The sequence below is a fragment of the Drosophila hydei genome, unplaced genomic scaffold (genome assembly GCF_003285905.1).
Source record: "Drosophila hydei strain 15085-1641.00,03,60 unplaced genomic scaffold, DhydRS2 tig00008139-arrow-pilon, whole genome shotgun sequence".
Classification (NCBI taxonomy): domain Eukaryota; kingdom Metazoa; phylum Arthropoda; class Insecta; order Diptera; family Drosophilidae; genus Drosophila; species Drosophila hydei.
Window position 1 is genome coordinate 838,962 of NW_022045847.1, and position 22,804 is coordinate 861,765.

Genomic DNA, 22,804 nt, shown 5'->3' on the forward strand with positions numbered 1-22,804 from the left:
TGAATGCCTTTAATTAAAATATATTTATATTTAATTTATTTATTTTCTAGCTATTTAAAATTTTGCCAATACACATTACAAAATTCTTTTGTGACCAAAGAACGTTTTTTACATTTTATTGGCCGCTTTATCTGCAGCTTGTGCTAGTCAAGAAACTGTTCACACATTTTTATAAATTTCTGAATGCCAGCAAAACGAAAGACAAGACAAAGTACAAGCCAAATTATTTTCGAAACATTTCAAATATGCTGGAGCAACATAAGCTACAAAAAAACTTTATCAACATTTTCGCACTTGTCTTCTTGTCCCACTCCAAACAAAGACAAATTCAAAAAGCACTGGGCAAAAAATGTAATTCAAAACATTTTTCAAATGCTCCGGTTTTTCATCGCTCTTTCTCTCTCTTTCTCTATCTATAAATGCATGTGTGTAAAGTATCTCTCTGTGTGTGTGTAGTAAGTGCATGTGTGTAAAGTTGTTTATAAAACTTTTGCACCGCAAACGAAGAAAAAAACTAAAAATATATATAAAGCAGAGGAGAGAACTTGACCATGTCGTTGCCAGTTGGCAGCAGTTGCCGTTGTTTGCCAAGCCGTTACTTAGCTGTGCCTCCTGCCTCGTCATCGTCATCGTCATCGTCATCGTTATCGTCATTGTGTTCATCGTGTTCATCATCGTCTTCGGCAGCTACTGCTCCTTAACGGCGTCGCCTAATGGACATCGCTCTGTTTGCGCTGAGCTTGTCGTGCCGCATTTATTAATGCCACCTCTCTCTTGGCACTCCAACTGCAGTTCCGACTTCAACTTGGCCAGAATGGAGTTGCGCAAGCAAACAGTCACATTGTTGTTTTGACTAGTTGTCACTCACTGGCTTTCCGTGTGGATTCATCCGGGCGTTGACATATGTATCTCTATCGATATCTATGCAGGCCACAAACGCAAAACTCGGTATAAAAATGCATTTGATTAAGGCATAGAAATAATCAACAGCAAACTAAATTCATTGCAAATTAATACAATTTCTGTCAAGGTAAACATTTGAGAAATAAGTTTTGTGGCCGAACCACAGCTAGCTTGGTAAGCATTTAATATGGTTAAGACAACCGTTACCAAGTCTCGCCACCTAGATTTATTAAAGACATTGGACTTGTTAAATCGCTTTCAGTTAAAAGTCTAATTCAAGCTGATTTAAATATATATATTATAATTAATTAATATATATAATAATTAATAATTTAAATACTAAACTTAGCTTTACTTTGTATATATTTATAGAGCCAAAATTCAACCGTAAGCTCGAACCATAACAACTGTGGCAGACTCAAGCAGCTTAGTCTGGCTAGATTACCATACTTATGATTCCCAATTCTAAGGCAGCCGCTTAAGAGCTTTTGGCCAATTACCTGAAAGCGCTTTGCAACATTAAAACTCAAAGCTGGCAGCATTAAAGCAGCTTTAGTGGAGCTTAAGTCTTTCACTGAATGCCTTTTAGCTACTTTTGGTTAAATAATTGAAAATGCTTCCCAGCACTGGAGCTTTTTTTTTGATAATGGTGGCAGCGACCAATGTTATTTACAATATGATCAACCATGAGCTTTAATAACTGTAAAGAGAGGCATGCAGCTTGTTGTCCTTGATCTACTGAGCCAATTCAGAATTAAATTTGATACCAATTTGGCGTTTGGCTCTGAGCTAGTTTGTTTTAAGCTAACTGTAAAATGCAGACAGTTTGATCTGTTATACTGGTTACTCTGATTCATTTCATTGATTTTTCGCTGAACTAGTTTTTCTGCCGTCCTGCTTCAACTTGTGCAATAGCTGCCGAAGTCCAAATCCGAAATTGTGTCATAACATTGCAAGCAAGCTGCTCAACTTGGCCTGAGCAACTTTGCTGCTGAACCTGAACCTATCCCACCGTGTGGCGGCTTGTGATCTCAGTTGTAGTCACAGCCACAGTCTGGGACTTTAGAGACGCAGAGACCTGTTTTGCAACTGCAAAAGGCAATGCCAATGCAGATGCAGCTGATATGTTGACTTATGGGCCATCCAGGCACGGCCCGACTGAGCTTATCCAGACGAGCTTGTTTGCAAAACTGGGTCAACGTTGCGGAATGTGATTTGTGGCCAACTCTTACGATAGCAAAATGTGCACGACTCAACTCCAATTCACCTCCCTCTCTCTATCTCTCTTTCTTTGCAGCGAATGTGTTTCAATGATGTTACTGCCTTCGGGGCGTTCGAATAGTGATGTATATCCGTTGCAAAATGTCAACACAACAGCAGCCTCAGCGTCCAGCGTAGGCGGATCCAAACCACTGCTACTGACAAGAACATCATCGCCGCAGTTGACGACTCTGCAAACGTTAAATGGCGGCGGCGCCAACGCCCACACAGCACTTCGTTCCAACTCCTCAGCTGCCTTTGCCGCGACATTAACACAAGAAACGGCCGGAAGTCTGTCGGGGACCGGAACACAGGCGACAGCAACGACGTCAGCAACAACGTCGACGACGACGACAACAACGGCAATCGCAGCGACAGCAACAACAACGGCTAATGTGAACGCTGTTCACACAGGCTTCGGAACTGGCGCCATCTATGGCCCAATTTTGGGACCAAATCAAGCGGGAAACGCACCCATCGGAAATTGGGGTGAAATTGATCGCCACTTGGACGCAGTCCAGGATAAACTCAAAGCTGGCTGGACAGTGCACGTGGCCAAGGATGGCAGACTCTATTACTGCAAGTAAGTAAAGTATATACGTACCTGCATATATACGTAGATATTGATTAATATATTTTAATAAATTTACAGAGGAATTTATACAAAATGCAAAATATGTATTTCGAATGATATATATATAACATATATATATATGTATAGATATAGATATATATATATATATATGTAATATTTCTATGCATGATTGTAAAATTAAATATATTAGATGATATAAATTTACATTAAATTACTAATGAATAGTCAGCTTTAGCTGTAGTTTTGTTCGTTTCAAGTAGTTGACCATAAAGGACGCTATCGATTCATTTTATATTCATATTTCTTTATAATTTGATTTAAACATTATGCAAAACTTTGAAGATATCAAACTGCTCCAGAAATTTTATGCTGATATATAGGTTAATTAAATTTTGCATTGTGTTTTAACTTAATTATCGTCGGCTTTTTGGCAATTATTATACCCTTACGAAATGATGACATCAGTGACTTATGACGAAATTTGCAATTCATCAGTTCAGGCTATTTATGAATATCTTATTAAAGTAAATTATTCAAGAAAAACAAATTTATAGTTTTATGCTTAACTCATTTAACTATTAATTGTAGATTTCGTTACTTCCAACCAAAATAATATTCAGAATTAATTATTAAAATATAAATAAACCACTTCAGTTATCTGTATTATTTCATCTGGATAAGCATTTAATAAATAAAATGTAAATTAAAATATAATTCATTATTAATATCCAGACAAAAAAATGAAATATATATTACAAAGTAATAAAAAAAATTAAATGAAAATGATGTAATATTTTAATATGTAGATATCTCTGTATTGCTTGTAGAGTATTAATAAGTCAAACACCCACGCGCACGCCCTTTGTTTCAGCCGAGTGTATCCTTTTCAAAGGATCGGGTCGGACTGTCGGGCTGACTGAATGCCTGGCTGCTGCACATAAATTGATTATGCACGAAATTCTATTAAATAATTTTACACTTTGTTGCACATCAAATGCCATAAGAGCTCTGGCCATGGATGAGTATGGGACATGAGGCGGGAGGGCATGGAAATGGCAGATGGGTGGGTAGCTGGGCGACAGTCTGCCTGTCTGAATGAATGAACATTGGTTGGGCTTGGCATCGGTTCCACCAGCTACTGGGGTAAACAGCTCTCGGCTCTCAGCTCTCAGCTCTCAGCTGTCGTACAAAGTGCAAAACTAATTATCACAATTGTATGGCACCCAGGAAATGAAGAAAGACAGCAGCGGAAGCCACCAAGGTGGCCTGACTTGGGTGCACGATTATGTCATGGACATGGACATAGGGTAGGGACTGTCCTGAGTTAGCCCGATTATGGCTGCACTTTATTGCATAGCCGAGCAAATAACCCAATTAGGTTTGATTAATCTCAATTGAAATGCATTTTGCCCGCCAGCACACAAAAATGGGGCCTTGGTCCGTTGGAGGGGTTGAGCGCTTGGCTACAAGTTCAGGGTTATGTCTTAGCTTAAAGCTTTTAGAGAGAAAGCAATTCATTTGTAAGCGTTACTCACAGCTCTGGAAATGCCATAGAGAAGCGATATTATAAATACATTAAGTAAAAAATTAAGTAAAACAAACGTGCAATTAGCTCAATCTCAGATTTTATTATATATTATTAGTATTATATAGTATTGGCTATTCTTATTTATATACTGCTCAATAGTTATTAATTGACATTTATCTTGTTCTTTTATCTTAATATTTATAGTCACTTAACGCAATCATCTGGTTGGCTGCCAGCTTGCGAGGATTGGAGCAAGCATGAGGAGCTCTCATATGGCTGGGAGCGTGCCATAGATTCCAAGGGCCGTTCCTATTATATCAAGTAACTTGACCCCATCCCAGTAGAGTTAAACCGTCATTAAAATACCCTTAACTTTGTATAGCCATTTGAATAAGACGACCACGTATGAGGCGCCTGAATGCATACGCTGGGACGAGCATCCGCCGGAGCCGCGTCTCGTTCTGTTGCAGCGCAGCGCCAGCCTAGGCTTTGGCTTTGTGGCGGGCAGCGAGCGTCCGGTTATTGTACGCTTTGTTACCGAAGGCGGGCCTAGTATAGGAAAACTGCAGCCTGGAGATCAGATACTGTCCGTAAACGGCGAGGATGTTAAGGATGCACCGCGGGACCATGTCATACAATTGGTGCGCGCATGTGAGACGCAGGTGTCGCTGCTCGTCTGTCAGCCCATGGCACACTGCGTGCTACCTGGTCGCAAGTCGACGCTGCTCTCGGCCGGCAAACGGGCCAAGCTGCGCACTCGTCCCAGTCGTGTGCGATTTGCAGAGAGCGTGTGCGTCAATGGAGCACCACTGTTTCCGGTAAGTGAAACTTAGCCCGGAATCAGCTTGGACGGTCATTAAATTGCTTGCGGTCATTTCATAACAGCCCTCGGCTTTCTCGCTGGGCGACATATGTGTGCCGCCTATGGCAAATGTGCTCAAGGTGTTTCTGGAGAACGGGCAGACGAAGTCGTTTAAGTATGATGCCACCACAACAGTGCAGGATGTGGTTAGCTCGCTGCTGGACAAGCTCTGCCTGTGCTGCGATGAGCTCTTCAGCCTGGTGCTAGAACATGTCAAGAGTCTAAAGCGCAACAAGCTCACTCTACTCGACCCACAGGAGTCATTGGCACGGGTAAGTCAACAGTCGTCCTATTACTAAGGCGAAGATCCACTCATATGGTAGATATATTGTTGAGCTAATTTACCAATACGTCCGTCTGTATAAACTCCTCTATCTCAAAAAACAACAAGCAAAGTTGAACTCTTACATTTAAAATATATATTAAAATAAGTGAAGTTTTTGTGCTTAATATATATATAAAGATCAGGGATAATTATGCCATGGAATGGTTTTCAGGTCAGGGTATCTAATACCGGGTATCGGGTATTCACCGACCAAAGTAGTTCAACTTCTTTTTATTCGTACTGTTGCCTTTGCAGATTGCTGCCCGACCGGGCGCTCACAAGCTGCGCTGCCTGTTTCGCATCACCTTCGTGCCCATTTCGGCGGCAGAGCTGGCACAGAGAGATCTGCACGCACTGGACTATCTGTACATGCAGTGCTGCAACGATGTCAACCAGGAGCGCTTTGCACCCGAGCTACAGCCTGAGCTGGCCTTACGTCTAGCCGCTCTGCACATGCATCAGCATGCGCTGGCCAACAACTTCGCACCTGCCAAGCTCACTGTCAAGCTGGTTGAGTGAGTGTGCAGATAGCCATCTACCGTTGCCTCTCTAACACTTTTATCTATTTCTCTCACTTTTATTAGGCGTGAGTTTGGTCTGGAACGCTTTGTGCCCGTTAGTCTGTTCGAGGGCATGAAACGCAAGGAGCTCCGTCGACTCATTTCACACTTCTTGAAGGTCAATGCGGAGATGACCGGGTCCAGCAAAGTTTTAACCCAGCTACAAGTAAGCAAAATCAATTTTAAAGAAACGTATAAGTAATCATGGAGATATGGTAAAGTATTAATATTATAATATATGCATATTGGCCATTCCAAGCTTGATTTACAAAATGTGATCAAAGCGTGAATCAAATATGCATAGAAATTAATATATTTTATTTTTTTTGTGGAAATACTGAAATAATAACGCCTTTATTAGAACTCAAGTAATAAGCAAATCAATGCTAAACAAGTAAGAATGCCTCAGTCGGGCGCTACCGACTGCATGATACTCATTCTTAAGCAAAACGCTGTAACATCCAAAACTATGCAAAATAGAATTTTTCCGATTGGCGGTAGTCGTAGACCTAGACATAAACTGTCTCGGTCAATTCTTAAAATAAAAGTTAAATATTGGCTCTTTAGCTGACTTTGCAAATCACGAGTAATTTTTTATACACCACGTCCCCAAAGGAGCGTAATTTTTTTTGTTGCATAGATAGAGAAAGTCAACCGTAGCTAAATATTCGGAAGTCTTTTAACATTTTTAACTCTGATGCTTTAGAAGATATAGACGTGTGCTGTTTGACACGGTCTTTATAGGCGTAGATATATATGTTTTTTATAGTTCATTATAATTATAGAGTGCAGTCCTCTCCGTATATTTTAGGTCTCTAGCATAACAGAAAATGTACAGAAAAACATTTAGTCAGATCGTTTTTTCCCCTATCGGGCGTTGATCTGTAAATTAACAGTAACTCTTAAAGTTAGGTTGCCAATCATTTATGCCTATCGTGACAATCTTAAACATTTTTCAGACAACAATACCCACGAGTCTGTATGTATTGTAGCTTAAATAGCGGCGACATAATGTGTGCTAATACGGACAGACAGAACCAATAAACTTATTTCAGTTCAAGAATAATTAAAAAAAATATAGCCTAAATTTCGATTGAGAATTGCTCAGGAAACATTGTTTTTTTTTTTTGCAGGCGAAACTCCATTATCTAGATATAATCGCTAGTTTACCAAGCTATGGCGCCAAATGTTTCAGCACAAACCAAAGAGAGGGCATGGAACGCGTTCTGCTCGTGAGTCCACGCTTCGGTCTAAGTCAAATATCCAGTGCACGCAATTCCGTGGTAAGTCACGACTATATCTAAATATAAAATAAGTAATATTAACATGAACCTTGTATTCAAAAACCAGCCACAGCCTATTTCGGCCATAGAGGACTTTACACATGTCGTCGTGCATCGCGAGGACGACATCACCTGCAGCGTCTCGATTTACATGCTGGGTGATCGAGCAGTCAAGTTTATAATGGAAGATCGCGATGCCTGCGAGTTTAGTCTGGTGCTAGGCGGCTACTATCGTCTGCTCACAGGTAATAAAATGCGTTAGACTCGAGTTGATGGCAACTCAATAACAACTTTTTTCAGGAAATATGCTGAACGTGCTGCGTGAGCGCGAGCCAAATGAGGAGGACAATGCGCCCGCCTTTTTGTCACAGCACACTGTGCTGCCCGCTGGCTGGAGCTATCTGTTGCCCTTCCACACTCGAGCGCATAGCGTCAACTTTCTGATGACGCCGCCGTATCATCCAATGCCGCAGCAGGCAGTGCTCTCGCAGCCACAGCCAGTGCAGCAGCAGTTGACCTATGCGACCGATTTGGATTTGCATAGCGTAATGGCAACCGAGCTGCTAGAGGAGGCGGCCAAGGACTCGGGCTTGAGCGACAGCAGCGGCAGCAACTATTGCAGCGAAAGCCGCACTCAGCTGGCTGTCGAGGCGAAGAACGAACAAGTGTTGCGACGAGTCCAGGAGCTGCAACAACTGGTTCAATGTTCTGAACAGTATCTCAGCGAACAAGAGCAGGAGCTGCAGCAAATACCCGTTCAGCAACAGCAGCAGAATCAGCAGCAGATGGGCCAGAGCGTGGCTATGTTAGAGTTCGATAGCGACTGCGATAGCTTGAACAGCAGCAAAGTGTCCTCCACGGAGGAGAGCAACCACATCAATCAGCCCTCGCTCAAGCACAGTGACTCGCTCACACTGCTGGCCGAGACGATTAGCCATGAACTGACCGGCATAACGCAGGGTCTCAATGCCATACCGGAGCCAGTCTCTGCATCCGCACCGCCCACACCTGCCACACCCAAGCGCAAGCCGAGCCTGTGCAGCACTTCCAGTCCACGACCACAAAGGAAGTTCAATGGCTTTAGTCAGCTGCTGAGCGATTTGCAGGCCCTGGGCACAGATTTCTCACAGAGCGAAAGCGATTCCGAGTCGGTAGCTTCGCCAGCACAATCGCCGACAACTCGGCGGCCACAGCAGCTTGTTCAGGCGGGCATCAAACAACAGCAGCATCAGCAGCTGGCTCAACGCAGCAGCTTTGGTCTGCACAGTCCTGATGGAACTCACTTTGGTGCAGAGACTAAGGATTATAATTTACGCGAGTATCTGCAACAGCTCAAAGAGATTAGCAATGTGCCCGATACAGATGTCGCTGCTCGGCAGCTGTCGGAGATTTATGGCTTCGAGGTGCGCGAGGATACGTTTATTGAGACGGATACGGATTTAATTGATTTACGTGCCATACCCCCACCACAGACGCCCGACGAATTGGACTCGCTCTCGCTGCTTAATGCGGCGCCGCCCAAAGGATTTGAAGGCAAGGCCGAGGAGCTGGATAGCTTTCTACAACAGATGCTAGTGGCGCCGCCCACGCAGAAAGCAACGCCCGCTAAGGAGCTAACGCCCGAGGAGATTATGTCCTTCATTATACCCCCGCCACCAAATTTAGAGACACAACCCGAAAAAGAATGTCTGTACAGCAATTCAGTTCAGGCTAAACGTGAGTTTTTCCAAGCCGTCGCCAATGGCAACAATAGCAACCAAAACAACAACAAGGATCCGGCAGCGCATGTCATTGAATATCCTACTGTGGAACGCAAGAGTAAATTCAGCTGTTGTCCAACATCCAAAAAGGAGGAAGCAGCACCACTCGAGGAGCCACTGCAGCCACCACCGCGCACCCCTACCACAGAGCATATGACTCCACCGCCAGCGCGTCCACCCAAAAGCGCGGAGCTGCTGCAGAGGTACTCACCTAAAAAGCAAGTTCGCATCATTGCACCGGTGGCACCGGTAAGTGTGCCGCTGCGTGAGCTCTGCCCTCCACAGCTGCCACCACGCAGTAGTCCCACAGCCAGCTCGGAGCCAGCTACGCCGCAAACAGCTATACCATCTACATCAGTGGTGAGTGCGCCCAAGAAACCCCCGCTGCCACCCATTGCCAATCGCCCACGTCCCGTCAATGGCATACCCACACCCGCCAGCAATACAACTCCACCTATACCGGCCACAGGCCGCCTACCCAATGCGCATTCCAATGGTGGTCAGCCCACGCTTCCGAAGAAGCCACAACAGTCGCACGGTGAAAAGCTATTCATCAAGAATGGACATCTAATCGATGGTGAGGCGCTGCTGGCTAAAACGGATGTGGCCATGGCTGGGCTGCTGATCAAACTTGATCAGGTGGCCGCCCAATGCTCGGCCGCTCAGTCAGCTGGCGGCGGCACCAGCATCGATGAGGATAAATTCCAGCGAGCACGCAACGAGTTAACGGAGCAAACTCTGGCTTTAGTCACAGCCAGCAAATTTCTGGTAGCCTCCATGTCAGATATGACGCTGATAACGCTACCGGATCACCTGGCCTCCTGCTTGACGGCCATCCGCCGCATCACAGAGCTGGCCCAGGACATGACCCGGCACACCTCGGCACCGCTGCAGACGCGTAATATTGTGCTCAAGGTACACGATGTAGCGAGCAGTTTCCGAGAACTTGTTGGCGTACAGATCGGTCCCATCGGAGCTGGCCAGCTGGCACTGCAGGCCGAATGTCTGGCCAACGTGTTGGCCACCCTATTGCGTAGTCTGCGCGTCTTCTCGCCCTAGAAGCCAGTGTATCCCGATCCTGAGCAAAAGCAGGAATATGAAGTCGACCATGAAGCAAACGCGACCCGATCCTAAAACTTGATCCGAACCTATCCAACAACACGAGTACGACCATAAGCACGACCACGAGAAGGACATATCGCTCGCCCGTATATCTACTCAAATATCAATCTAAATACTATTTAGCTAAATATCCTTTACAAATATACCCTACTTATACAGCATCTGCAACTATTTTACAGGTAAAAGGCAACGTCAGAGAGTCGTTGGTCTGAATTTAGGCTAACTATTGATAGTGGAAACTCGAACATAACCAAATCTATAAATACATATATAACATTTATCGTGTTCAGATGCTACACACATACACATATATACGAGTACAACCAAAGTCATATTCATATTCATACTCATATTCATATATAGCAACAATTATGTTTTCTTTACTGAATCCTATATACGCTATTTAGAAGGTGTCATATTTTATATGTAAATTAGCTTTTGATAATCTTGTTTGTAAGCTTAGCAAGAGTTGAACTTATTAGTTGTTCTATGAAATCCCCAATTTGAAGTTGTGTTCTTTTTGAAAAAGAACCATGTATAGCGCATAGCCAACATCTGAGCACGATTTTAATCAATATAATATTTAATAAATAAACTTCTATGAAACCCTCACATCTAACTGCATGCAACTAACTCGAATTTGAATTTCTGTGTAACCTCTCTAATAAATCTTATACTAGAATACAAAAACTAAAACAATAATTTCTAAAAACTCATCTTTTTACTATCTATGAATGTATCTCTCTAATCGTTAACGATAAACCAATTTAAGCAACTTCATGACTTGAGTGTAGACCAATTTATATATGTATTTGTAACAAAATATCTAAAAACCAAAAAACAAATATTATACAATGTTTAAAGAATATGTTTATTTTTAAATTACGGCATTAGTATATTTTCTTATGTACATATATATATGTAATACATATATACAATTTACATACATTTCATATACATACATACTACATACGTATACATATATCAAACAAAACAAAAAGAAAATTGACCAAACAATAATCAAAATTTTAACTTGTGATATAAAAATGAATTAGTGAAAACCCAATGTTTTGTTTAAACTTTTTTTACAATACTAGTTTGTTAATACTCCATCATGATTTATTGTTATTGTTTGTCACTTTGATGTAGTCTTTTATTGAAGTACAAGAATGCGCACTAAGTTGTAGCTTTAACTAATCTATAATCGTCTATTGTTTATTATTGCAGCAATAATAATAATTAATCAATTAGAGGAAAATATAAAAACACATTTCGCAGTGCTAATCCCAGCTAAATGGTATTTTGTTTCTATTTTGTTTTCAATTCTGTTAAACATATAATAAACATAACCATTTGCATAAGAAATTCGTACACATATACAAATATAACTACAAGTAATAATACATATTAAGTATACATATTAAAAAGCAAAATGTACAATGTAAAACATGTAACTGTTTATGTATATCATACAAAATTAAAACATTAAAAATAAATTCAATAAACATACCAAAGATACGTGAGTTATTATTAATTAAAAGAGAATCGAGATCTCTCTGAATGCAATGAGGCATTTTCAATAATGGGGCTCTTTTACAGAGCTAAGAAATTCATTTTTTATAACAACAAGTAACGAATTTAATACAGAGAATGTTGCTATAAAAACAGTATTGGTAAGCGTAACAAGCTTATGCACGCCTTCAGCTTTGTGTAGCTACAGTGCGGTAAACTTTGATTTTCGCAATTCGAGTGCTGCCCAGCCAGTGAGAATTGTGACTTATGAGTAAACTATCGATAGGCAAACGATCATCACTAAGGCTAACAGACGAGACAGTTTGACGGCAGCTCGAACTTTCGCGCGGGGTTTTTCAGTTCCGTTCAGTACTTGAGTGAAATTTGCAGAGCAGACAGATTGGCGCTCGCGGGTTTTTTTACTGTTACAAAAACCAAAGTTTTTGGCGCAAAATTATCAAAGTCTTTTAAAATGAACGCACACACAATTGACGCTGAAGATCAGCAACTAAACAACAACATGCAGCTTTTGAATTCCGAACTGTGCTCTTTGATTGATGAGAAGCAATCGCGTCCTGAACAATTTTCGAGTTGCAACAGAGGCAGTGCAGCTGGCAGCGCGATGCAGGAACTTAATCACAGGGTACGCGACTTCTCATTCGATTCCAATGCGCCACAATTCGAGTTTCATGGATTTGGTTGCATTCAGTCGCTGGCCATGCCAAAGCGTCTGGTTTGCTTGAACGACGGTGAACTTCCAAAGAAGTCAAAATCAAATGGTTGTCAAAATCAAAAACAACTGCAGAAAGAGAACATATCAAGTGAGAAGGAGTTTAACGGGCTCAGCATAGAGCAAATGCAATCTGTTGAAGTGTTCGGCAACTGGTGAGAGAGCAATAACGATTATATTTATAACGATAACGATAACCGATTAATATTAATATTTGTTCATGCAGCCGCGAACGCAATCTTTTGCTGCGTTTGATAGACTTGTTCAAGTCGCTGCATGAGCATATCAATGCAGAGTTTCCCAGCCATCAGCTGAACTCGTTGTCATCGGATTACGTTTTCGAATTGCCCAGCAAGCACTCCAAGCCCAAAGGCTGCAATATACGCCATCAAGTACAAGTGCTGTGCACCAAATTGGAACGCTTCATCGGACGTCTGCGTCGCATCTTGGAGTCCAATCGCCACTTCGACTACACCAAGTATGCCGAATGCGATGGGCTAATCAATGGAGCTGCACAGGGTCTGCGCACCCTTAAACAATTCACAAACGTGGATCTGCGCCAACGTAATTTGCAGTTTATCAGCCATTTGGCGAACGGTAAGCTGTTCTCAAAACTTGACTATAAATTCGAATCTCGATGAGGCTCGTTCATTTTCAGAAAATGCCTCTCAACTGGAAATTGTGCTACTTGATCTGCGGGAGCGTTTGAAATCTGCTCACATTCATGTATATGTTTTCAACTGGGAAATGGATATAGAGCATCGTTATTCGGCGACTATGACAACAAGTCTCGAGGAGATGAATAACAAGGCTTTATCATTGGCTGCCGCAGAGTTCCAGGCTGCGCAACCACGTGAACTTTGTTTTGAAGAGCAGTTAATCGCAGAGCACTATCATCTGGGCAACGTGGTCAACTGTGCCAAGGAGCACGAGGAATTTCTCACGGCACTGCTCAAATCGCCCGAGAACTATTTCCCACCAGATATTATTGACTTATGCAAGCCGCCCATGAACAAAAATAAAAGCCAGCTGCCACCTTTACCATCTGACTCTGTCGATGATGTCACAGATGGCATAGAGAATTTGGTCTTTGGTGGAGACATTCTCGAAGTGGCACCCTCTTCACCACCAAGAGCCAGCCATCGCTCCCATATTCCAAAGTGTTTTAGAGCTTAGAGATCTGAGCGACACACGTATAATTGACATTGCTTGAGCCAATCTTACAGAAAGGCAACCAATTTGTACGCAATTTAAGAATTTAATGGATTGCATCCCATATTTTAATCAACACAGAAAATTAAAAACCCAGAAGAATATGTTGAATTGTAGAAAGAAAATATGATATTGATATCTTCTTTTTATTTTAAAGTGTATTTGCATTATACGATTTTTATTTTAAAATGTTATTTAATAATAATTTTTCAAAAAACTTTTAAGAATATTCTTGATTTTAATCAAATTTTGTACAATAAAAAATTTGATTTAATGCCCAATTTGCCTTATCTTAAAAGCAACTATAAATCAGTCAATCCAGATTAAATTTATTGTTTTTTTAACTTATTTACAAAAGCTCTAAAAAATATGAAGCATTGATATATATGTCAGAGCTTAAAGATCTAAGAAGAGCTGCTCAAGTGGATATTTGGATAGGGCCTTATTTAAAACCGACTTAAAGATCAGACTCATACCACCGGATATATCAGCCTGGAGTTCATTAAAGACCTCGCGCCAGTTTTCGTTGATCAGAATGTGGAGATTGTCGCTAAGATCCTTCTGGCCATTAAACAGATTCTCTAGCTTGTAAGAAACGCGTGATGGCTCCAGCTTCATCTTTAGTTCGGTCGCCTTCGCATAGGTCTCCTGCGGACCCTTGGACACAGGTACGAATTTCGCAACAGCGCTTACCTTACAATTTTCTATAAATCGCATATTGAGTATAAAATATTTTACAAATTATAAACTTATACAAACCTAGAATAATTTCCGCTTTACCCTTTCCAACAATAGGCAGTATCAAAACTTTGCCTTCTATGCTGTAAGGACCTTTGAGCGTTATTTTGGGGGAGACCATATCGAAAACAACTGGACGACTAAGATCGCTCGTGAAGGAGCTAGCAGTACAAATATGATTGCTTTTTGATCATCCGCTCATTGGGGCTATACTCGTATCTATTATTCACTTACGTTATTCGCCTTACACGCGCCTCGTGGAGACCGAGCAACTCCGCGTTATTAAAGCTCAGATCGACGCTAACCGGACTATTGGGATTTTTGCCAAGGCTGAACTTCTTGATATTCAGTGGATCCAATTTAGCTAAACCCAGCTCCTTGATGCCTGTCGTAGCGAAATTCTTGATCACATAATTCATGCTGTCCATCAGGCACTTCTCATCCGCAAGCGCACATTTTTTAATATTTCCAGCTAAAAGGCGAATAGTTGAACTTTTATGAAATTCAGTTTGAATGTATATTAATATTTAGCACATACGTAGATCAGGACTGGACCCGCACGAGTATATATTCAGACAACTGATTATCAATAGCGAAATAATAAATAAATCCATTGTGAAGTTAGTTTTCTGAAATGCTTGCTGATCTGACTTCGAGAAGTAACTGTTGAAGCTGTCTCTATATGTTCACTTTTATAGGGCTTATCTGTCGAGAGCAGGCTATTAAAAATACATATTATACTGTAGTATTTAAATTTCATCTGAGCTTTCAGTTGTACAGTTGTTAAATTACTCTTTCGACTCGTTCAGTCAGCTAAGTTAACTTTTTGTGCGCCTGAGTCAGCTAAACTCAGGCACTTTAGGGAAACACACTTCTTTCATATACCTTATAATTGGGTAGACAGACATTATATTTGTTGTTGTGTTTTTAAAATTGATGAACTTAGAACAATAAAACTTTCTAAAAATTAAATGGTAATATTCTTAAGCTCTACTAGTACAGCCAACAAGATTCTATAGTACATATACATGCAATGCTTACGATGAACCGATGTTCGATGTGCTTCGATCCAATTATTTATTGTGTGCAAGAAGCAGGGTATCATCCAATCTCTCTTACATGTTTTTCTTTTTTAATGCTTATGTTGTTAAGCGAAGTCACAACCATACTTTGTGTCTGATCTATTACACTTATTTGCATTATCGATTACATTGTGCTGTTTATAGCTCGAATCCGGTTTCTATTGGTTATATAATTTATAATTATCCACTATAAATGCTAATATTTACTATACTCTTAAATTGAAAGCTAACTGAAAATTAATTATACTATAAATAATATTATTTGCAGGGCATTTACTATTCGGTACATTTTCAAAACTCTTCCCCACGTACTGGTTGAGACTTCAGACACTATTGACCTACCTAAAAGGTTCTTAATTGACTGCATCTGATAAACTTACATCATTTTTGTAATTAATTACCTGATTTCAAGCTCTGTTCTGTATTGGGCTATTACAATGTTTTGGAATAAATTTGCTCACTACTAGACAAAACGCAGTTTCGCGCTAACTATATATTCATAATTAGTATGTGACAATATAAACCCTCGATATAAGAGACTATCAAATCTACTTACGCCGAGTTGGGATATATCAACCGGTTTTCCCCGGAAAAGCAAATAACAGTATTTCAAATGGTAAATAGACCTAATTAACTTGTTTTAGCTTGTTTCTCCTTCTCTCTCACTCACTATGTTTTTAATTCTCTAATGCCGTTGGCTGTGATGGGATGGACCGAATGCACCAAAAATCAATTCAAAAGCCTTAAAGATTTTAACATGTATTTTTCAATTACGCCAAACATAAAAATATTGAAAGAAGGCTTTGTTTGCAACAATAAGAAGTTTACTTTTATTCAAGTCAAATTACTTAAGTAAAGATTGCTTCCGTATTGTATTTTTATTCCCTGAACCCATTTCAAATAAGAAATCATGGTATAATGTTTTTTTTATTTCAGAAATTATTCATATAATGCATAAAAAATAAAAAATAAAAATGTAGCTGCCGGGCGCAACTCGGCCACCTGGCTGACCTGGAATATCTGATTTGTCACGCCGCCATCAATCTTAGCTCCTTTGGATTTGACATGCTCCTATGTGCAGAAATGTGTTCACTATGTTGTCTAAAGACTCCAAATTTTAAGGCATTAAAATCAAAAGCGTTGAAAATATAACGAAATTTATACAACTCACAATATTGTCATCTGATAGTATCTGGTAGTATGCCTCCAATGGACATACGTATATATGTACTTTATCTTTTTAGTAGGCGTTGATCTCAGCGAGTGTATATTTCAAGTTTCATGCTTCAATATGGCCCTAAATATAAACTTTTTTGTTTTGAAAGACATAATTTTTCCTAACTTGTTACGCCATTAGTGTGCGTTACCATATGTTCCAGATTTCAATTCTTTAATGTGATGTGCATTCATGCAAACAGGAGCACGAAAGTTGAACAAAAACAATATACTCTTTTCGCTGCGTAAGCGAGCATAAAAATGGTATTTAAAAAGTTATTATCAGTAATGACTATATAGTATTGTCAATTTAGAATATAATATTCTCAATTTGGCTCTTTACAGTATACGAATGTCGTCAACCTATCGTTAAATTTATTAAAGCTTTGCAGCTTTCACTATGGAAACTGGTAACTCCATTGTGCACGCCAATGATAATCAGTTCTATGTGGTGACAGTACCGCAGGTAGAAGTTTAAAATACTTTGCATATGGCTAAAGCCCTGCATTCCGCTAGCAAAGAAGTTCTCGTTGCTGACGTTGACTTTACTCAAATTGAGCAAGTACGAAAGAGAATAACCATATCCCTTGGCGTCTATTATAATAAAAAAATGCACATATTTCTTGAGCAAATATCATATAATGTATTTTCTTGGATAGATAGAGAGAGAGAGGGAGAATGCGAGTTCCTACCAAGCCTAAAAGTGATCTAAAGCTTAGACCTTAATTAATATTAATTTAACGTTGTCTTCGAAAAAACTTTCTATACTTAAATATTAGCGTGCTTTCCAATCTACTTCTCCTCTGTATGCAGATTAAGGTCACGGTGAAGGGTGGAGCTGCTCACATACCACATACCACAATATGATCGAAAGACCTCGTAATATGTAATTGCTTTTTAGGCCTATATGCCTAACTCTATCGAAAGCTTCCTTCTTAACAATGAAGAATTTTGTATTACACACGAGATTTTTTGGTCGATACGACTCTTGTTCGTCTTCTGGTTTTCTATGTTTATGGTCATGATTAGCGCTATGTAGATAATTGCCCGAGTAGACACGGCTCTCAATGTGGCATTGAACACTCTATCAATGCCAGAAAACTTCTTTCTTGGTAGGGACTTGATGACTTCAGCAATCTCCTCAGCACAGGAAGGGTAAGGACATTTGCACAGGTGTCAGTAGAATCTCATGTGGTATTAAATCATCTCGTAATGTCAGGATTTTGTTTAAATGAAGCGTGTTCCATATGCTCCGATCGTGATATATATACATATACTTGAAGCATATATATATATATATATATATATAGATTACTAGTACTAAAATTGTGCAAAAGAGCTGTCTACGTGCAGTGTATCCTACCGATATGGCTCTATGGAGTGCAAATCTGGGGAAGAATTGCTGCCAAATCCAATTACAAGCGGGTTCAGGTTTTGCAGAACCGAGTACTGCGACAGATAACCAACTCTCCCTGGTATATACGCGGCTCAATACTCCACAGAGACCTAAAGCTGTTTACTGTCAAAGAGCAGATTGGAAGACATACAAGCAGACACACGGACAGACTGCAACGACACCGAAGCCTACTTGCAAGAGGTCTAATCCCTGCCAGACCCCTAAGACGACTTAAACGGCAAGGCTTTGCCAGAACGATGGGAATGCTGTAAATTGTCTCTTTTAATTCCTCATATTGTGACAGTGGTTCGGCTATAATTCCATATATACATGTGTTGTTAAGGTACTAAATTTGATTGTACAGGTTCTACACTTAACAATAATAAAATACTAAAAAAAGTACTAAGATTTAACTAAAAATGCTAGATAAGTACTAAAATTTAACTAAAAATTATCAAATATATTGCATATCTTTGGGCTGTACTTATTTACAATCCACTAAGCAAACTCCACGAAATTGTGCTATTGAAATCTACTGCAAAATATCATAAGAATAAATTTAATGCTGAAAAGACTGCAACAAATTATACAATTTTTCTCAAACTTTTGCTTATATGTATAGCAAACTCTTAACTTGAAGACCAGTATAGCTCCTGGTCGGGCACTCTCGACTAGTGCAATAAGCATTCTTACTTTTATTTACTTTGCAGAATATCGTAAATATATATCATATGAATATTGAAATTACATCTACTTAAAATCATGAAGTCTGGGTAACTGTTTTCTATATCATTACAAGAAAAACCTAATTCGATTGCGAATTGAAAATTACTTTCAACTATGAACAATTGTGAAAATATTAATTTAATCTTGAAGTCTATCTAACCAAATTACCTCGATCCAAAAATTGGATCGAACTCAAGCGGCCAGACATAGACATATAAAAAAATTTTCAATTAAGTGGAAAACGTATTAAAATTCTTGAATGCAGTGGTAACTTTAGCATAGGGTTTCAGAAATCCAGATTTCCTAATTGAATTTCAAGCAGCAGTAATAGTTTTATCAACAAGTTCGGGCAACTATATGTATGATATATAGTTATTTAATGACTCACAAGCATTGGCTTAGGTGTAATTGTAATTAAATAATTGGCAGGTCGCACACCTGTTATTATTTAATCAACCATTTATTTACTTACTGCCAATAAATGAGTCTAAGGTACTCTATTATAAACCTCAGCTATTATTAGCGAGCCATTTAAGTGCTTATGTGAAAGATATATTTGTACTATATAATTATAATTTATTAGTCAATTTCATTTACTCCTCGAAGAACTTAGCGTAGGGATACTTTGAGAAAACATTTGTGATAATCGCTTGAAATATTTCGGCAAATGCCGTTTGCATCGACTGTTGCACCTCCAAAAATATGGCCTCCCAGTTATCGTTGAGGAACGTATTCATATTGTCACCCAAGGCCTTATCTCCATTGAACAGATTGCTGAAGAGGTAATACAAACGCTCCGGCTTGGTCGAAAGCTTCAGGTTGGTTGCTTCCATGTAGGTCTCGCCATCCTTCTCCACAGGCTTGCCCGTAAAGCTCACTATCATATCACAGTTGACTACGGAGAATAAATATTATTAATAGACGCGTAACGAAGTTATAAAAAGAGTAAATTGGCATTTAAACAATGCCTGTCTTGTCGTCACTATGAAAGCTAGAGACTATGAATATCGAACATATATACACGGGATTAACTTTTTATCATTTTCTGCATATGCTTACTATGGAGGCGTGTCCAATCTACAATCTATTTAACCACATATATACTATTATTTGCGGCACTATCTTAGTCTTACAAATTTATAGACGTAGATATCAAATTAAAAAAAAAAAAATGTTAATTCACAAATTTGGTTGACGTGATCTTTATGAAGCTGCGTTACTGATAAGACCAAGGCACAGCTCCGCAGGTATGATGATAACAACCTGCTGTGATGAGCTAGCCCCGTCCGTAGCGTCTGCTAACTTATCAAAATCCATCACTCGGCTTTTAACTTTCAAATGTAGCAAATATTTATAAAATGTTCCATTCTCTGGGATGTTTCACACAATCCGTTTTGTAATACGTATTTTCAAGCACATGGATTAGTGATCTGTAACCGTTGCTTACCCTGGCGGTTTAGAAAAACATGACAGCAGAAATAAAGCGTGAAGGTGGAGACACTCGGACTTGAGTCCTGATGATATTAATTCTTTGCTTTTGTGTAAGTATGTACAGATCAAGTGGCTCGATAATGGTTCAGGATTAGATCTACTCTGTCATTGTAGAGGGCTCCTGTTTATGTTTTTATTATTTTATTATGATAATTACCCAATGTCATGTTGCTCTCTCCGCTTCCGCTGATAGGGAGTATTAGCACCTTGCCCGTGATTTTGTAGGGTCCGGCAAGGGTCAGTGTAGCCGCATTCAACAACAGTTCATGTTTTTTATCAATGCTCTTGCCGAAGCCCCTGCATTTCAAATAAGTGAGTTGATGACTCCCATGAGTTGATCCTCAACTTACTTGACTTTTCGGATCTTCATAGTGCTAATGCCGTAGACGTTGTTATCCGTAAAGGTTAGATCAATGTTGACTGGACTATCGGCGCCCTGTTTGATGTTCATCTTGGCCACAGGCAGCGGATCAAGCTTAACCAAATTTAAAGCTCGATCGCCCTGACTTGCCTTACTGCTGATCAATTCGTTAACCAGCTTTACGATGCAATCCGATTCGCCATATTTACAAGGCTTAGGATCCCCGGCTATATATATATGATAAAATTGGCAGGGATGTCAAATAGAGAATATTGAGCCTTGCTTACGGAAATCAGCACCAATAGGCACACCAAGTACAAAGCAAACAGCGATGCTCAAAATAATTCGCGACATTTTCAAAATGTAATAAAACTTAAAACTGACTTAAGTGAATCTCTAGAAGCAACTAACTGGTTTCTCATGTCTAGGTACGATTTTATAGTAAAGCGTCTAAGGCAACTGTAGCATATTAACAAAAATATATGTAACATACATATGTATATAATTAACTTATTATAAAGTGATATGTCCCCGTAAACAAATATAACCTGTTTGAATCCCATCATATACTATATAGTACTCGAATTTGGTGGACGTATGGGTAATCTACGGATTAATGTGACTAGAACTTATTTGAAAGGTTATTGTTTTTCTGAAAAATACACTTAAAAACAACTCTTTTTTATTCAACAAGAATAGAAAATAGAGACATCAAACATATTTGCGTAGACGTTGCATAATTTGCTTTTCCAAATGTCTTTAAAGTGTGGTATCTTTTTAAAATATTGTTTTATATAACCAGTATTTTTTTAGCTACCGGATAACCACCGGATAAAAATGTATAATGCTTTATATGTATATACTTAAAGCAGTACAAATCTAGGACTACTATGTATATAGTATTTAGATAAAAACTATTATATTTTCCATCCTAAGACTACTTACTAGACACAAACAATTATCCTATGACCGTGAACCGGGAACGAATATTATGCAGTCGGTGGCACCCGACAGTAACAACGTTAATTATTTTTATTACTCAATTGTTTAAATGTTTAAATAAATTATGCTTAACAAGAAGTGTTAAGGTAATTTTTCATATTAATTATTTTTATATAAGTGAGTAATGTCTAAGACTTATCCGACTCATCATAAAACAAATCATTTTAATTTTTAAAATATTTTCATATTTCAGTCAATGGTTATATTAAAATTTAATAAATATATTTTTCAGTGCAATTTGGACTTATTATACAAATTATATGATTCTTTAATTACATCTAATTGTTGTGTTTACAGCAATCGATTGTCAATCACTTCATTTCTCTACATCATACAAATACTTGTTTTTTTCTGGGTATATATTAACATAGTATCAACTGGCAGTCATCATTGAAGGTTCTGAAAACAGGAAAAAATACGTTTCAATATCACATATAAGATTACTTCAAAGTACATCTGATGTACACAGTCTACATTATTACACAATCTAAAGCTGATATAAATATAAATAAATATATATATATGTATTCGGCTTTAGATTCTGTAATATATAATGACTGATTGATTGTTGTTCATTCGAATTAGCGTGTAAATCTCAAATTGGATGTTAATTAAATTTAGAAAAATGTAAATAATTGCGTAAATATTACTAGACCAAAGTTCTCTAACGTATACCAATTGTCACCTACATATAAAGGGAAAATTAGTAAAGCAGAAAGCTCAATATATGGTCGGGTGTCAACTCGCATAAGTCAAGTACCTGTTAAGGCGAGACCATCAACAAATGTTTCGAATTGTGTTTGTCTTCCTGGCATAAAACTGAAAGCTAAAAACTGAAATCGAAATCGAAAAACGAGTTTCGCACTAATTAGCCTAACATCGTGATGGGACAACTTTTTGGGGGATAACCCCTTAGGAAAGAGAGAGCATAAGAACAGAATGCAATAATTCTATATTCTCTATTCTAATAATTTAATATTCTAATAATTTCTATATTCTAATAATTTTAAATGACCAAATAGGGTATATTTATTCTGTTAAAATATATGTAATAGGCAAAAGTGGGCGTGTAAGTATTTATATTGTTAATAGTTTGTCTACGAGTGTTCGAATCAATGTGTCGATTTATCAACCACTAATT

General features: G+C 39.0%; 4 protein-coding genes across 4 annotated transcripts in view; 2 read left to right on the forward strand and 2 right to left on the reverse strand.

Annotated features, from left to right (window-relative positions):
• LOC111598642 overlaps positions 1–10,438 on the forward strand; it is a 31,177-nt gene extending 20,739 nt beyond the window's left edge. The window contains exons 2-10 of the mRNA XM_023313990.2: positions 2,201–2,746; positions 4,491–4,607; positions 4,669–5,104; positions 5,172–5,420; positions 5,729–5,988; positions 6,058–6,199; positions 7,167–7,316; positions 7,384–7,561; positions 7,617–10,438. Of these exons, the coding sequence (XP_023169758.2) occupies positions 2,214–2,746; positions 4,491–4,607; positions 4,669–5,104; positions 5,172–5,420; positions 5,729–5,988; positions 6,058–6,199; positions 7,167–7,316; positions 7,384–7,561; positions 7,617–10,135 (4,584 nt within the window). The 5' untranslated portion in view covers positions 2,201–2,213 and the 3' untranslated portion in view covers positions 10,136–10,438. The remainder of the gene's footprint in view (positions 1–2,200; positions 2,747–4,490; positions 4,608–4,668; positions 5,105–5,171; positions 5,421–5,728; positions 5,989–6,057; positions 6,200–7,166; positions 7,317–7,383; positions 7,562–7,616) is intronic.
• Positions 10,439–12,211: 1,773 nt separating this feature from the next.
• Positions 12,212–13,621, forward strand: LOC111598599 (protein bag-of-marbles). Its single transcript, XM_023313915.2, has 3 exons — positions 12,212–12,595; positions 12,667–13,037; positions 13,099–13,621. Exons 1-3 carry the CDS (start codon positions 12,231–12,233, stop codon positions 13,614–13,616), a joined length of 1,254 nt encoding a protein of 417 aa, XP_023169683.2. The 5' UTR covers positions 12,212–12,230; the 3' UTR covers positions 13,617–13,621.
• A 311-nt stretch (positions 13,622–13,932) lies between these two features.
• Positions 13,933–15,045, reverse strand: LOC111598579 (protein takeout). The gene is made up of 4 exons (XM_023313884.2): positions 14,929–15,045; positions 14,625–14,862; positions 14,412–14,551; positions 13,933–14,356 (listed from the first exon to the last, which is right to left on the reverse strand). Exons 1-4 carry the CDS (start codon positions 15,002–15,004, stop codon positions 14,049–14,051), a joined length of 762 nt encoding a protein of 253 aa, XP_023169652.2. The 5' UTR covers positions 15,005–15,045; the 3' UTR covers positions 13,933–14,048.
• Positions 15,046–19,364: 4,319 nt separating this feature from the next.
• LOC111598581 (protein takeout) lies at positions 19,365–21,056 on the reverse strand. The gene is made up of 4 exons (XM_023313886.2): positions 20,949–21,056; positions 20,651–20,888; positions 20,458–20,597; positions 19,365–19,704 (listed from the first exon to the last, which is right to left on the reverse strand). The coding sequence occupies exons 1-4, from the start codon at positions 21,013–21,015 to the stop codon at positions 19,403–19,405; spliced, it is 747 nt and encodes a 248-aa protein (XP_023169654.2). The 5' UTR covers positions 21,016–21,056; the 3' UTR covers positions 19,365–19,402.
• Positions 21,057–22,804: the final 1,748 nt, after the last annotated feature.